The 14860-nt window shown below is 47.8% G+C and overlaps 1 protein-coding gene across 6 annotated transcripts in view; it reads right to left on the bottom strand.

Moving 5' to 3' along the window:
• KAT7 (lysine acetyltransferase 7) overlaps nucleotides 1-14860 on the bottom strand; it is a 683237-nt gene that overhangs the window by 425404 nt on the left and 242973 nt on the right. For 3 of the 6 annotated variants that reach the window (XM_069237807.1, XM_069237810.1, XM_069237812.1), the window contains one exon: nucleotides 12441-12590. In XM_069237807.1, the coding sequence (XP_069093908.1) occupies nucleotides 12441-12590 (150 nt within the window). The remainder of the gene's footprint in view (nucleotides 1-12440; nucleotides 12591-14860) is intronic. The other 3 variants (XM_069237811.1, XM_069237808.1, XM_069237813.1) reach the window with 1 other exon arrangement.

The following is a 14860-nucleotide window of genomic DNA, read 5'->3' as shown; positions in this document are numbered from 1 at the left end:
CAACATGGACACAACATATTTTTTCACAGAAAACAGAGGTGTTTTTTGCAAAGTGCCTACCTGTGGATTTTGACCTCTAACTCAGCCGGCCCCGGGGGGGGGGAATGCCCTAAAATAAATTTGACCCCCCACACCCCCAAACTCCCCCTGCCCAGGAGCGACCCTTGCCTACGGGGTCGCTCCCCCTGCGTGACATTGGCGCCAAAAAACAAATCCCCGGTGCCTAGTGGTTTCTGCCCCCTTGGGGGCAGATTGACCTAAAATCGACCAATCTGCCCCCAAGGGGGGCAGAAATGGTCTAAACACAGTTTGCCCCCCCCAGGGGAGCGACCCTTGTCTGATGGGTCGCTCCCCATCTCTAAAAAAACAAACAAACAAACAAAAAACACCCAAAAAAAAATTGCCCTGGCGCCTAGAGGTTTCTGCCCCCCCTGGGGGCAGATCGGCCTAATAATAGGCCTTTCTGCCCCTAGGGGGGGCAGAAATGGGCTAAAATAATTTTGCCCCCCGCTACCACCCCCCCCCTCCCGGGGAGCGACCTTTGACTACAAGGTCGCTCCCCTTGCGTGACGGCGCAAAAAAAAGATCCCTGGTGCCTAGTGGTTTCTGCCCCCCTTGGGGGCAGATTGACCTAAAATCGGCCGATCTGCCCCCAAAGGGGGCAGAAATGGCCTAAATACATTTTGCCCCTCCAGGGGAGCGACCCTTGTCCAAGGGGTCGCTCCCCATCTGTAAAACAGAACAACAAAAAAATCCCTGGTGCCTAGTGGTTTCTGCCCCCCTTGGGGGCAGATCAGCCCAATCAAAATAGGCTGATCTACCCCCCAGGGGGGCAGAAATGGCCTAAAATAATCCTCCCTCCCCCCAGGGAGCGACCCTTGCCTAAGTGGTCGCTCCCCTTGCGTGAAATTCACGCAAAAAAAAACTCCCTGGTGTCTAATGGTTTCTGCCCCCCTTGGGGGCAGATTGGCCTCATCAAAATAGGCCAATCTGCTCCCAAGGGGGGCAGAAATGGCCTAAATATAATTTGCCCCCTAGGGGAGCGACCCTTGCCTAAGGGGTCGCTCCCCACCTAAAAAAAAAGAAAACATAAGAAAAAGAAAAAAAAAAAAAAAAAATGATCCCTGGTGCCTAGAGGTTTCTGCCCCCCCCTGGTGGCAGAAAAGGCCTTCCCCAAAAAATGCCCCCCCCTGGGAGCGACCCTTGCCCAAGGGGTCGCTCCCGTTGCGTGAAATTCGCGCAAAAACAAAAACAAAAAACTCCCTGGTGTCTAATGGTTTCTGCCCCCCTTGGGGGCAGATTGGCCTCATCAAAATAGGCCAATCTACCCCAAGGGGGGCAGAAATGGCCTAAATATATATTGCCCTGTAGGGGAGCGACCCTTGCCTAAGCGATCGCTCCCCACCTAAAAAAAAAAGAAAACATCACAAAAACAAAAACAAAAAAAAAAAAGGTCCCTGGTGCCTAGAGGTTTCTGCCCCCAGGATAGGCCAATCTGCCCCCAGGGGGGGGGCAGAAAAGGCCTTCCTAAAAAAAAAGCCCCCCCTGGGAGCGACCCTTGCCCAAGGGGTCGCTCCCTTTTGACAATTTCATTGAAAAAAAAAAATCCCTGGTGTCTAGTGGGGTTTCAAAAGCCGGATTGCAAGCAATCCGGCTTTTGAAACCTGTGAGAGACTTCAAAGGGAAGGAAATACATTTCCTTCCCTTTGAAGCCTCTCGGGGCCTCCCCCATGAGATTGAAAGAGAAATGCAAAAGCATTTCTCTTTCAATCGCGCTGGAAGCTCTGCTTCCAGCGCGATGGGGGAGACCCTGTGAATAATCAGCCCGCGCTTGCGCGCTGACGTCACAGAAGGGGGTTCGGGGGGGGGGCTTCCCCTTCCATCCCTGACTTGGGGGGGTGGGGGGGAACCCCACAGAGGGAGCGTTAGCGCTCCCTCTGGGCTCTGTGCACAGGACGTAATGGTTACGTCCTGGGCACAGCAGCACTGTGCCTCAGGACGTAACCATTACGTCCTTGGCACAGAAGGGGTTAAAGAAAGAAACAATGCAATACAATGTGCGCAAAGTAAACTGGGCTGGCAGGAAAAAGGAATAAAGAAATACAACAGTTCACCGTTACTGGAATAGATGTTTGTAAGGAAATGCCTCCTTGGCATGGTTACCCCCTGACTTTTTGCCTTTGCTGATGCTATGTTTTGAATTGAAAGTGTGCTGAGGCCTGCTAACCAGGCCCCAGCACCAGTGTTCTTTCCCTAACCTGTACTTTTGTATCCACAATTGGCACACCCTGGCCTCCAGATAAGTCCCTTGTAAATGGTACCCCTGGTACCAAGGGCCCTGATGCCAAGGAAGGTCTCTAAGGGCTGCAGCATGTCTTATGCCACCCTGGAGACCCCTCACTCAGCACAGACACACTGCTTGCCAGCTTGTGTGTGCTGGTGAGAACAAAACGAGTAAGTCGACATGGCACTCCCCTCAGGGTGCCATGCCAGCCTCTCACTGCCTATGCAGGTATAGAAAAGTCACCCCTCTAGCAGGCCTTACAGTCCTAAGGCAGGGTGCATTATACCATAGGTGAGGGCACCAGTGCATGAGCACTGTGCCCCTACAGTGTCTAAGCAATACCTTAGACATTGTAAGTGCAGGGTAGCCATAAGAGTATATGGTCTGGGAGTCTGTTTTACACAAACTCCACAGCACCATAATGGCTACACTGAAAACTGAGAAGTTTGGTATCAAACTTCTCAGCACAATAAATGCACACTGATGCCAGTGTACATTTTATTGTAAAATACACCCCAGAGGCACCTTAGAGGTGCCCCCTGAAACCTTAACCGACTATCTGTGTAGGCTGACTGGTTCCAGCAGCCTGCCACAACCGAGACATGTTGCTGGCCCCATGGGGAGTGCCTTTGTCACTCTGAGGCCAGTAACAAAGCCTGCACTGGGTGGAGATGCTAACACCTCCCCCAGGCAGGAGCTGTCACACCTGGCGGTGAGCCTCAAAGGCTCACCCCTTTGTGCCAGCACCGCAGGACACTCCAGCTAGTGGAGTTGCCCGCCCCCTCCGGCCACGGACCCCACTTTTGGCGGCAAGGCCGGAGAAAATAATGAGAATAACAAGGAGGAGTCACTGGCCAGTCAGGACAGCCCCTAAGGTGTCCTGAGCTGAAGTGACTCTAACTTTTAGAAATCCTCCATCTTGCAGATGGAGGATTCCCCAATAGGATTAGGGATGTGACCCCCTCCCCTTGGGAGGAGGCACAAAGAGGGTGTACCCACCCTCAGGGCTAGTAGCCACTGGCTACTAACCCCCCAAACCTAAACACGCCCTTAAATTTAGTATTTAAGGGCTCCCCTGAACCTAAGAATTTAGATTCCTGAAACTTACAAGAAGAAGAGGACTGCTGAGCTGAAAGACCCCTGCAGAGGAAGAACAGAAGACACCAACTGCTTTGGCCCCAGACTTACCGGCCTGCCTCCTGCCTTCCAAAGAAACCTGCTCCAGCGACGCTTTCCAAGGGACCAGCGACCTCTGAATCCTCTGAGGACTGCCCTGCTTTAAGAAAGACAAGAAACTCCTGAGGACAGCAGCACTGCTCCAAAAGAACTGCAACTTTGTTACAGAGGAGCAGATTTAAAGACCCCTGCAACTCCCCGCAAGAAGCGTGAGACTTGCAACACTGCACCCGGCGACCCCGACTCGACTGGTGGAGAACCAACACCTCAGGGAGGACCCTCCGGCGACTCCGAGACCGTGAGTAACCAAAGTTGTCCCCCCTAAGCCCCCACAGCGACGCCTGCAGAGGGAATCCCGAGGCTCCCCCTGACCGCGACTGCCTGAACTCCATTTCCCGACAGCTGGAAAAGACCCTGCACCCGCAGCCCCCAGCACCTAAAGGAACGGAACTCCTGTGCAGGAGTGACCCCCAGGAGGCCCTCTCCCTTGTCCAGGTGGTGGCTACCCCGAGGAGCCCCCCCCTTGCCTGCCTGCAACGCTGAAGAGATCCCTTGGTCTCTCATTGAAAACCATTGCAAACCCGACGCGTGTTTGCACACTGCACCCGGCCGCCCCCGCGCTGCTGAGGGTGTACTTTTTGTGCTGACTTGTGTCCCCCCCCCCCCCCCCCGGTGCCCTACAAAACCCCCCTGGTCTGCCCTCCGAAGACGCGGGTACTTACCTGCTGGCAGACCGGAACCGGGGCACCCCCTTCTCTCCATTGAAGCCTATGTGTTTTGGGCACCTCTTTGACCTCTGCACCTGACCGACCCTGAGCTGCTGGTGTGGTAACTTTGGGGTTGCTCTGAACCCCCAACGGTGGGCTACCTTGGACCAAAAACTGAAACCTGTAAGTGACTTACTTACCTGTGAAACCTAACAATACTTTACCTCCCCCAGGAACTGTGAAAATTGCACTAAGTGTCCACTTTTAAAACAGCTTATTGTGTTTTATGTAAAAAGTATATATGCTACTGTAATTATTCAAAGTTCCTAAAGTACTTACCTGCAATACCTTTCAAATGAGATATTACATGTAGAATTTGAACCTGTGGTTCTTAAAATAAACTAAGAAAATATATTTTTCTATAACAAAACCTATTGGCTGGATTTGTCTCTGAGTGTGTGTTCCTCATTTATTGCCTGTTTGTATGTACAACAAATGCTTAACACTACTCCTTTGATAAGCCTACTGCTCGACCACACTACCACAAAATAGAGCATTAGTATTATCTCTTTTTGCCACTATCTTACCTCTAAGGGGAACCCTTGGACTCTGTGCATGCTATTCCTTACTTTGAAATAGTGCATACAGAGCCAACTTCCTACAATGTTGTAAAACCACTTGTCCTACCGCCACATCACCCTGCTGAGTTTCTTCTAAACAGTAATGTTTCGCAAAAGTATGTGTTGACTTCCAAGTGGCTGCCCTGCAGATGTCCTGGATGGGCACTCCTGCAAAAAACACCATGGATGCAGCCATTTTCCTTGCCGAAAGAGCACGCACTGGATTCTGTAAGGGTTTTCCTGCTGCTGTATGACAATAGTTAATCGCAGAGGCTATCCACCTTGCAATCCCCTGCTTGGACAATGCTCGGTCTTTACGCGGCGCACTAAATGCCACAAAAAGCTGGTTCGATTGTCTAAATTGCTTAGTTCTATTGAGATAAAACTTCAGGCATCTCTGAACGTCCAATGAATGCAGAGCTTGCTCCGCTGGCGTCTATGGATTTAGGAAGTTTGACTTCAGTACCATCGGCTGGTTTATATGAAAATCCAACGGGACTTTAGGTATAAACTTTGGGTTTGTTTGTATAATTACCTTGTCCCTCTAAAACTGCAAGAAAGGGTCTTGGATAGTGAATGCTAGAATCTCCCTCACTCTTCTGGCTGAGGAAAGAGCGAGAAGGAGAGAGACCTTCCAGGATAGAAATTTCAAATCCTCCTTGTGAATTGGCTCAAACAGTGGTTTCATTAATTGAGACAAGACCAAATTAAGCTGCCACGATGGAGGAGGATGCCTGACCGGAGGGAAAGACCTGAACAGTCCCTTAAGAAACAGCTTTATGACCCTTGTGGACCACAAAGGAGGTACGTTATCTGCACACCTATAGCGGGAAATCGCTGCTAAGTGGACCTTAATTGAGGAAATAGCCAAACCCGATTTGGCCAGAAGGGGAAGCTAAGGCAGTATTTGCTGTGGAGATGAAAAAAAAAAAAAAAAAGGATGCACCTGAGCTTGTGTACACCATGAGCAAAACCTCCTCCACTTCAGACGATAACATCTGCTGGTACTGTCAGCTGCAGCCCTGGCGAGGATGGCTCTACAATCCGAGGGTATATCTAGATGCGCAAGCTCATGGTGTTCAGGAGCCAGGCTGTCAAGTGAAGTGAAGCCGGATCCGGGTGGAAAACTTGGCCCTCGCTCATTGTTAGCAGGGAGGGCATCACTGGTAGAGGGATGCTGTGGTTTTGTGAGAGAAGAAGCTCTGTATACCAAAACTGGCGAGGCCATGCCGGAGCAATCAGAAGGAGCTTGCATCGTTCAATCTTGATCTTCGCCAGAACCCTCAGTATTAGGGGAATGGGAGGAAAAGCGTAAGCATAAATTCCTGACCATGCCATGGAAAACGCATTCACCCAAGAGCCCCGATGGTGATCCCGACCTGCAAAGAATCAGCATTTCACATTCTGCTGGCGGCGAAGAGATCCAGGTTTGGTTTTCCCCATAGGGAGAAGACTTTCTTAAACACTCCTTGATCCAGCTCCCATGTGTGGTTGGACGATTGAGACCAGCTCAGATGATCTGCTATGATGTTCTGCATGCCTGGGACATGTTCCGCTCGAAGGCTTATCTGGTGGCTGATAGACCATTCCCAAATGCGCTGAGCTTTTCTAGATAAGAGCAGAGACTTGGTTCCCCACTGCTTGTTGATCTAATGCATTTTTGTATTGTTGTCCATCCGAAGGAGTACTAATGAACCTTTTATTTTTGGAAGAAAAGTGCAAAGTGCTATTCGAACAGCTTTCAATTTGAGGAAATTGATGTAAAAGACCTTCTGATGTGGTTTCGATTTGCACCTGACTGGTAGGTGCTGGAGGAAGGCACCCCAACCCTCGAGAGAAGCATCTGTATTAATCACCCATGGAGCTTGTTGGGGGAGAAAAGAAAGTCCCTTCGATAAGTAAGACTGAGTCCACCAAGCTAGAGGTGACATCATGGGCTTCGTTATTATGATGACATCGTCGAAAGACCCCCGGGACTGCGTCCACTGAAGATCTAGCTGCTCCTGTAGGGGCCACATTTTGAGACGACAGAAAGGTACCAGTAGAATGCAGGAGGACATCATCCCTAAGAGGGACTTGAAGAGGCGAACTGAAACATACTTTCTTTTTTGTAAACGCCTCGCGAGGTATATGAGCTTTCTCCGTCTGTCCTCTGTAGGATTTGCATTGTTGGTGGAAGTGTCCAATATCACCCCTGGAAATGTTCTCCTTTTTAAGGGCTGGAAGGCTGACTTTTCGCGGTTGACTGTTAAGCCTAGGCTCGTGAACATCTTGATGCAAGCACGTGTGGACTTCTGCGCCTGAGACCTGGACTTAGCCTTGACCAGCCAATCGTTCAGATACGGGAAGACTTGATGGTTCTGCCTTCTGAGGAAAGGTGCTACTGGAGCCTAAAGATTCTGGGGGCCGATTTCAGACCGAAGGGTAACACTTTGAACTGGAAATGGTATCCGGCTACTACAAATCTGAGGTATTTCGTGTGGGAAGGGTGTATCGGAATATGGAAATATGCGTCCTAAAAATCGAGGGTGGACATGAAATTTCCCAGGTTGAGAAGGGACAGGAAGTCTGTTAGGGTGATCATATGGAATAATTGTTTATTGAGCTAAGTATTGAGTTCCCCGAGGTCTAGGATTGGGCGCCAACTCTTCCGCTTTTCTTTTCGAGCCAGGAAGAATCGAGAATAGTATCCCTTTCTTTTGTCCTGATGTGAAACTCTCTCTATAGCTCCCTTGAGGAGCATCGACTCGACTTCCTGCTTGAGTAAGTGCAAGTGCTTTACCCTTCAAGGGAGGGAAGGTCTTGTAGGAGGGTACTGTAAGAATTCCAAAGTATGGTCAAATTGAATGAGATTTAAGACCCATTGGTCTGATGTTCTCTTTTGCCAATTGTGAAAGTAAAGAGAAATCCTTCCCCCTCGTTTTGTATCCAAGGGAAGGGTCGTAGCTGGAGACGCCAGAAAGTCATTGTCTGTGTCCTTCGCTTGCCTTCCAGCTTTTCCTCTCGGTGAAGGTCGCAAATAAGCCGCTTGCGGAGGCATTCTCTGTTGGAACTGGGGACGAAAGGACTGATAAGCCGCAGAGACAGAGGGGTATCTATATTGTTGGAAGCCTCCTCAGAATGATGAATACCCCCAACCTCTAGCTCCCCGTAAGGGCTGTCTTTTAAACTGCAGCGTGCCAAGGGACCTGGCTGTGTCAGTATCCGTTTTTATTGACTGAAGCGCATCATCAATGAGCTTCCCGAACAGGTCTTCACCAACAAAAGGAAGGTTCAGAATTTTGTTTTGAACTTCAGGTCTAAACGAAGTCGCTTGGAGCCAACCATGCCTTCTGAGAACCGCGGCTCCTGCCATCTGTCGGAAAGCCGTGGTGGCGACATCAATTGCACAGTCTATGACTTCAGCAGAAGACCTCAGTCCCTCTTGCAAGACTTTGTTGGCTTCCAATTCAGAGTGCTCTGGCAGCTGAATCAGATAGGGAGCAATGTCCGCCCATAGCTATCTATCATATCTGCCTATTGTAGCCAAAGAATTAGAAGCTCTTATCATAAGCAAAGCCATCAAAGAACAATGCTTACCTATATTATCGAGCCTTCTACCCTCCTTGTCCAGTGGAGTAGAGATTTGCACTGAAGGGTTTCTGGATCTACGTTGCGCCACTTGGGCAATTACTGAGTCCAGTTTGGGATGGCCTGTGAGGCAGGCCGGGGAGTCTTCCGGGGCCTTATATTTCTTGTCGAGGCAAGGCAGAACCGGGGTGACGGTCGCCGAGTTCTTAATTACCTTGATGCCCTCATCCCAAATATAGTCCACAATTGGCATAGATTTCACACTTTTTTTAAATGGTTCATCTGAAATCATACAAGAAGCAGTCCATCTGCTTTGTGAGCATGGGCAGGTCAAATCTCTTTGCAGCTCTTTCCAACAAGTTGTGAAAGCCCCCGATGTCACCAGGAGGGGAATCCACTGGAACCGGGGAGGGTGAGGACAGAGAAGGAATTTGATAATCATCCCACTCTGTTATGGTATCCGGCAATTCTCCCTTGTCTGTCACCATCAGATGAAGACAGACCCTGTGTTGGGATTGAAACTGGCGTCTGTGGTGGTACATGCAATGGCTGGACCCCCGGATGAACCGGAGTAGAAGGAAGAGGCATAGAGGGTGTCATAAGAGGTTGCTGTACTTCCGAGCCAGCTGGCGGAAACTGCCTTCTATAGTCATCCAACATCAGTTGTAAGTCAGCTATGGGCGATCCCGGCAAAGAAACCATCTGTTCCTGATAGGGATACTGCTGAGGCTGTGAATAAAATGAGAGTGGATCATGCTGTATGTCCTCCTCTAGATCCTGGCACTTCACATCTAATTTTGATGGGCTATGAGCAATCCCAAAAGGGCCCTCGTCTTCTGAATCTTCTTGTTCCAAGAGATGTGTAGGGACCAATGCTGATACCCTACTTGGAGATGTAACCAGTGGCGAAAGCAAATCAGACTTTTTATGTCCTTTAACTCTCGTCAACGGCATCGCCGCCGGTAGCGCCAACGGGATCGTCGACGGGGACAGCACTGATGATGGAAAAAGTCTTGTAGACGAGAAAGCCAACGACAGTAGCACCATCGTAGACGGAGGAGAGGCGATGGGTATATTGATCATCGACGAAGTGACTGCAAACGCCGTCGACAAGGACGTCATCGATATGAGCATCATTGAAGAGGAAGCAGCTGTAGAGACAGATGTTGTCGTAGTCTACAACGAGGCTGTAAACACACCTTTAGACACTGCCGTCGACGATGCCCTTATCGACCGTGCTGTTGTAGTCGATTTTTCAGATGGCTTCTTAAAGACATGTTTTACCACAGGGGGTGGCGTTGGAAGCTCGGAAAAGGATCTTTTGCTGCGTTCTGAGGAGACAGAACGTTTTTTAGAGTGTCTTTTAGATGAAACAGAACTCCTGTGTGGAGAACTGGAAGGACTGCCAGATTCAGAAGACACCCGTTTGGTCTTTTTATGAACCATTCTAAGTGGATCCTCAGAATGGTGAGCTGCCTCTTTTTTGTAACTTTCTTGATGAGGAGGAGGACTCCTCACTGTCAGAACCAGTCACTGGGTTTGATCTGGATTTCAACTTCTGGAGCCAAATCAGTAGCCTACCCTCTCTGTCCTTGAGGGTTTTGTTAGAAAATGTTCTGCACACCTTGCAGTCTCTGGCTACATGGTCAGGATAGAGGCAGTAAATACAGTCTTTGTGTGGGTCTTCAAAGTGAAGTATTTTCTTCCCACAGGTTTTGCAGGTTCTAAAAAGACTTTTCCTTTCCTTATCTGACATGTCAAAATTTGACAAAATACAATTCCTTTAGGCGAAGTAAGAAGATGATACCTTACTTGCAGACGAAATCCACTTTCTTTGAAGAAAAAGCAGTAGGAATAGACTTCTCTGGAGGTTTGATTGAGCAGAGCTCAATGGAGACTCCCTAGCACGACGTACGGTACAAAATCTGAGGGAATGGAGCTTCTCTCAGGAGGGTTCAGAAGGGAGGGGAAGCCTGATTGGCTGGGACTTGCTTTGGTCCTTTTTGCTCATAGGGATAAAGATAGGCTACTAAAGTGAAAGCCTTTGGGCCTTTTTTCATTACAGTAGCTTCTATATTGCTGTTTTAATGTACCGGGGGCTCCCATTATGACAACGGGGAAGGATTCAAGCATGTGAATCTATGAAAGTTCCAATACTGGAGTAAGGATATTTATTACCGCTTTGGACGTCAGTTTTTTTCTTCACCTTCATATGCAGATCCAAAGCTAGCTCCTAACTTTCTCATCAGTTGACAAGCCTTTTCTCTTCAAAATTTCTTTCCAGTGTGCAAGAGAACACTTCCCCTCCTAAAACTACAGGGTTTAAGCCTTATAGGGACTGTTGCAACAAATAAGTCGCAGATCCCAAGGAGATGTGTCTCTGGTGTTTGGCTCAACCCTTAATTCAAGTTGGTTGCAGAGTGTGCCCTGACACACCCGAAGGTGATGCAGAAATGTGAAGTCAAAGTGTTTGTTACAGAGCACCACCAGAAATCGTAGAAGGCTCACCCCCATTTGAAGGTGAGGATAAATCAGTTTCCTGCTCTCTGGACCTTGCTAATTTTTGTTTTTCAAAACAAACTTTATTGCGTTTTTAAAAGTTCTGGATAGATTACCCAGAGCCAGTACATTGTAGCGAGCAGTCCACAGTGTCAACAATTATATACATAACAGGGTTTGATAGCTCTGTCCTTTGCTGCAATGTTCATTAATCGTAAGTACTGTATGCCAGACTGAATCAAACACACAATTAACATACCCCACAAACTCCCTCCCCCGTGGTCCACTGAGTAATATGGAATGGTAGGGCTGCCCTGTTAGTGCTACTCCTAGGTGAGATTAAGGGAAGGGTATAGATTCATCTTGCAGCTAGCTGTCATAGCCCGGGGTCTAGCTCCCGTATCAAGGCCTCTGGGCCTGGCTGATGATCGCTTTTGCAACACTGGATCCATCAATCACTCACATCACTTATAGAAGCCACAACAACAATAAAATACTCTTAAACGTTAGTCAAACAGATTCTCTGACCCTACTCAGATGTAAGAAAACGCAGACTCAACTTTAAGTGGGTCTTTAACACACAAAAAATACATAATGTTTGCCTTCAGATAAAAATAAAAGAAGCTTCATTGTGTAACCTATTTGTGAACAAGAGAAAGAAAGAAAAGCAACACAAAAGATGTTTTTTTTCACAGCCTTTGTTGACATAATCTATAAATAATAGCACAACCATCTATAAAGCGCAAAGAGGCAGACTAAAAAAAATGGCTCAGATTTGCCGGCATCAAGATACCTGTACTCCAAAATATGCATATAAAGAGAAAATCTGTGAAACCGAGTAAGTGCAGCCAAATGATTAAGGCAGGTCCTGGAAGGCAACAGCTCAGGAGATATTGGGGAGATCTAAAGAGAAAGGAGGGAGACAATCTGTGTTCCAGTGGAAAGAAATGATGCGCAACTTGTGCTGACAGTCTACTAACTTTCTTCCATTTTTCGTTTTAATGAAAAATCAAAGTTTCAAACGCCAGTACCTGAATCTACTGAATTTTACTGAATCAACAATTGGCCATTATATAAACAAAAATAACTTTAAACAGATATAGATTTTAGGATTACACACTGAAGTGGAGAATTTTGATGTTCAGGAATATTAGTAAATCACTGCATAAACAACCAGTTACACAACGATAATGAAATAAATGTAATGGGCAATTTACTAATAAGCAACATTGGGCTCTTGATTCATCTAGCTAATACCGACTGATGGACTTATCAATGTACACACTTATCACACTGCTTTGAAAATTCACCTCAATATTTTATACCATCACACTTGCGGAGGATTTTTAATAAAGATAAATACATTCAATGGATAATAGTTATGTTTATACAGCAGCCTTGAGAAAACAATATAAAAAATAAAGCATTAAACATTGTAAAATAAATATGATCATGTTGGAATAAAATACATGGAAGTTACTGATAAAAAGAAAAGACATAACACCATCTTTGAGCTCTCCTACAAATAGATACATCGATCAGGAACCAATAACACTCGTTGAAAAAGAATACCCATCCCTTTACCCCTTGGATAGAAGAAGCAGGTGTTGACAGATGCCTCACCAGGTCCTCAGAGGCCCGTGCCTGAGCTCGTCGAAACAGCTCCAAGTCGTATTCACTGGTTAGGTTTTCCAGAAGTGGCTCCCTGGTGTTACCATAGGTTTGTCTATGCTCCTAAATAAAGACAGCATAACTTACTGTAGTGACTTGTGTCTTTCTAGACACAGCTTCTCATAGCTTCAGGTAAAAAAAAGAAAAGTCAAAGTAACAACACAGCAATTTTTCAAAGCATAAGAAGAATGTTATTTATTTTTATTCCTAGTTGTGCACCACAGGAATTCATTTAAGGCAAACGCTTGCAGTGATCTCCAACTGTTTTCATAGACCTGGAACACTGTACCAAAGATAGGTTGCTCACAGCGATATAACACAGGGTACTAAAGTCCATTTGTCCATAGGACCAACAGCACACTGTAACAGTCTATAAGGGGAGGATTTTTTCTGAAAAAAGTGAAACAGATTTATACTGGCAACGTTGTAGAACTACAGTGCAACATCTTCAGAGTACAACAAGTTAACAATGTGAAGAAAGTAAGAACAAATGTAACCTGATAGACTTCTCTGCCCAAGGTAAACTGAACCAGGTCAGATTATCCAGGGCTCAAGAAACACATTTAAAAGTCTAGGAACTCTGGGACAAGGTAATGCCCACTTCCCACAGGAAGTGGTCAAATAAGGGGCGTAGTGATGTTAGGTGTAAGTAGCCAATTGGATACTACCCTACACTCCCCTAAGGGCCCTAAATTCAATATTGAGGGGAGCCCATGTAGAAAGTACCTTCTTTTTGGCATGGTCACCCAACACTTTTTGCCTGATGTCAGTATGTTTTGACTGTGTTCACTGGGATCCTGCAAACCAGGACCCCAGTGACTGTGCTCTCTCTCCCTCTAAATCTGGTTGCTTGGGACTTAGGACACCCCACATTTGGCATACTGGCGCCCACATAGAAGTCCCTAGTACATGGTACCTAGGTACCCAGTGCATTGGGGCACCAGGGGTTTCCCATGGGCTGTAACATGTATTGTGCCACCCATGGGAGCCCATGTAAAATGTGTCTGCAGGCCTGCCACTGCAGCATGCGTGAAAAGGTGCATGCACCCTTTCACTACAGGTCACTGCACCAGGTCACTGTAAGTCACCCCTAAAGCAGGCCCTCCTAGCCCAGAGGGCATGGTGCAAGTACCAGTGTGTGAGGGCACCCCTCCATGGAAAGAGGTGACCCTATGAACTACAACTCCATTTTCCTAGACTTCTTAAGTGCGGGAAAGCCATTTTACCAGTGTATTGGACACCTGTGTCCAGCTACATAATAGTAACTCCGAACTTGGGCATGTTTAGTATCAAACATGTCGGAATCATACCCCAATACTGCTGCCAGTATTGGTTGTATGATTCATTGCACTCTGGGGGCTCCTTAGAGGACATCCAGCTTTGCTCTTTCCAGTTTGCAGGGTTTGCCTGGGCAGCCTTTGCTGCTGCCATCCTACACACAGGTTTCTAATCCTCCTGCTGCTTCACCAGCTGCCTCAAGCCTAGGAAGGCAGAACAAAGGATTTTTTGGGGGACAGGTAGGCAAACCCCTCTCCCTTTGGAAATAGGTGTTACATGGCTTGGGAGGGGTAGCCTCCCCAAGCCACTGATATGCTTTGAAGGACACATTTGGTGCCCTCCTTGCATAAACTGGTTTGCACAAGTCCAGGGACCCCCAGTCCCTGCTCTGGCGTGAAATTGGACAATTGAAAGGGGAGTAACCGCTCCACTGTCCATCATCACCCCAGGGGTGATGCCCAGAGCTCCTCCAGGTGGCCACTTGGTTCTGTCACCTTGAATCAAAGGTAGGCAGAGGCCCCTGGAACCAACTGAGTGGCCAGGTCAGGCAGGTGACGTCAGAGCCCCACTCCTGATAGGTGGTCACCTTGCTAGGTGACCAACCTCCCCTTCCTGGGCTATTCAGGGTCTCCCTCTTGGGTGGGTCCTCAGATTTGACGTGCAAGACTCCAGCAGAGCTCCTCTGCAAGGAGTACTTCACCTTCTGGCCACTGGAACTGCAAATGGACCCTCCATGAACCAACGATCTGCAACTACAGCAACGACTCTGCTTTGCAACACTGCACGCCAGCTCCTTCTTTCAACTGCAATATTTACCGGGCGGTGCATCCTCTGAAGGCGAGGGCGATGAGTCTTCAGGCTGCACAAGAAGCAAAATGGAATCTCCCTTGGAGTGAAAAAGTCACTCCCCCTGCATCCACAGTCACAAACTGCAATGGCGACCGGCTGCGTGGATCTCCTCTCCTCCAGAGTTGTGTAGATCCTGCATCACAGGTGGTGTTCTGGAGTGCTTGCTCTTCTCTACAAGCTGTTGAACTTGGGAGATGGTAAGCCTT

The sequence above is a fragment of the Pleurodeles waltl genome, chromosome 6, assembly GCF_031143425.1.
Source record: "Pleurodeles waltl isolate 20211129_DDA chromosome 6, aPleWal1.hap1.20221129, whole genome shotgun sequence".
Classification (NCBI taxonomy): domain Eukaryota; kingdom Metazoa; phylum Chordata; class Amphibia; order Caudata; family Salamandridae; genus Pleurodeles; species Pleurodeles waltl.
Note: the sequence above shows the minus strand (reverse complement) of the source record. Positions and strands in the feature narration are given on the sequence as shown.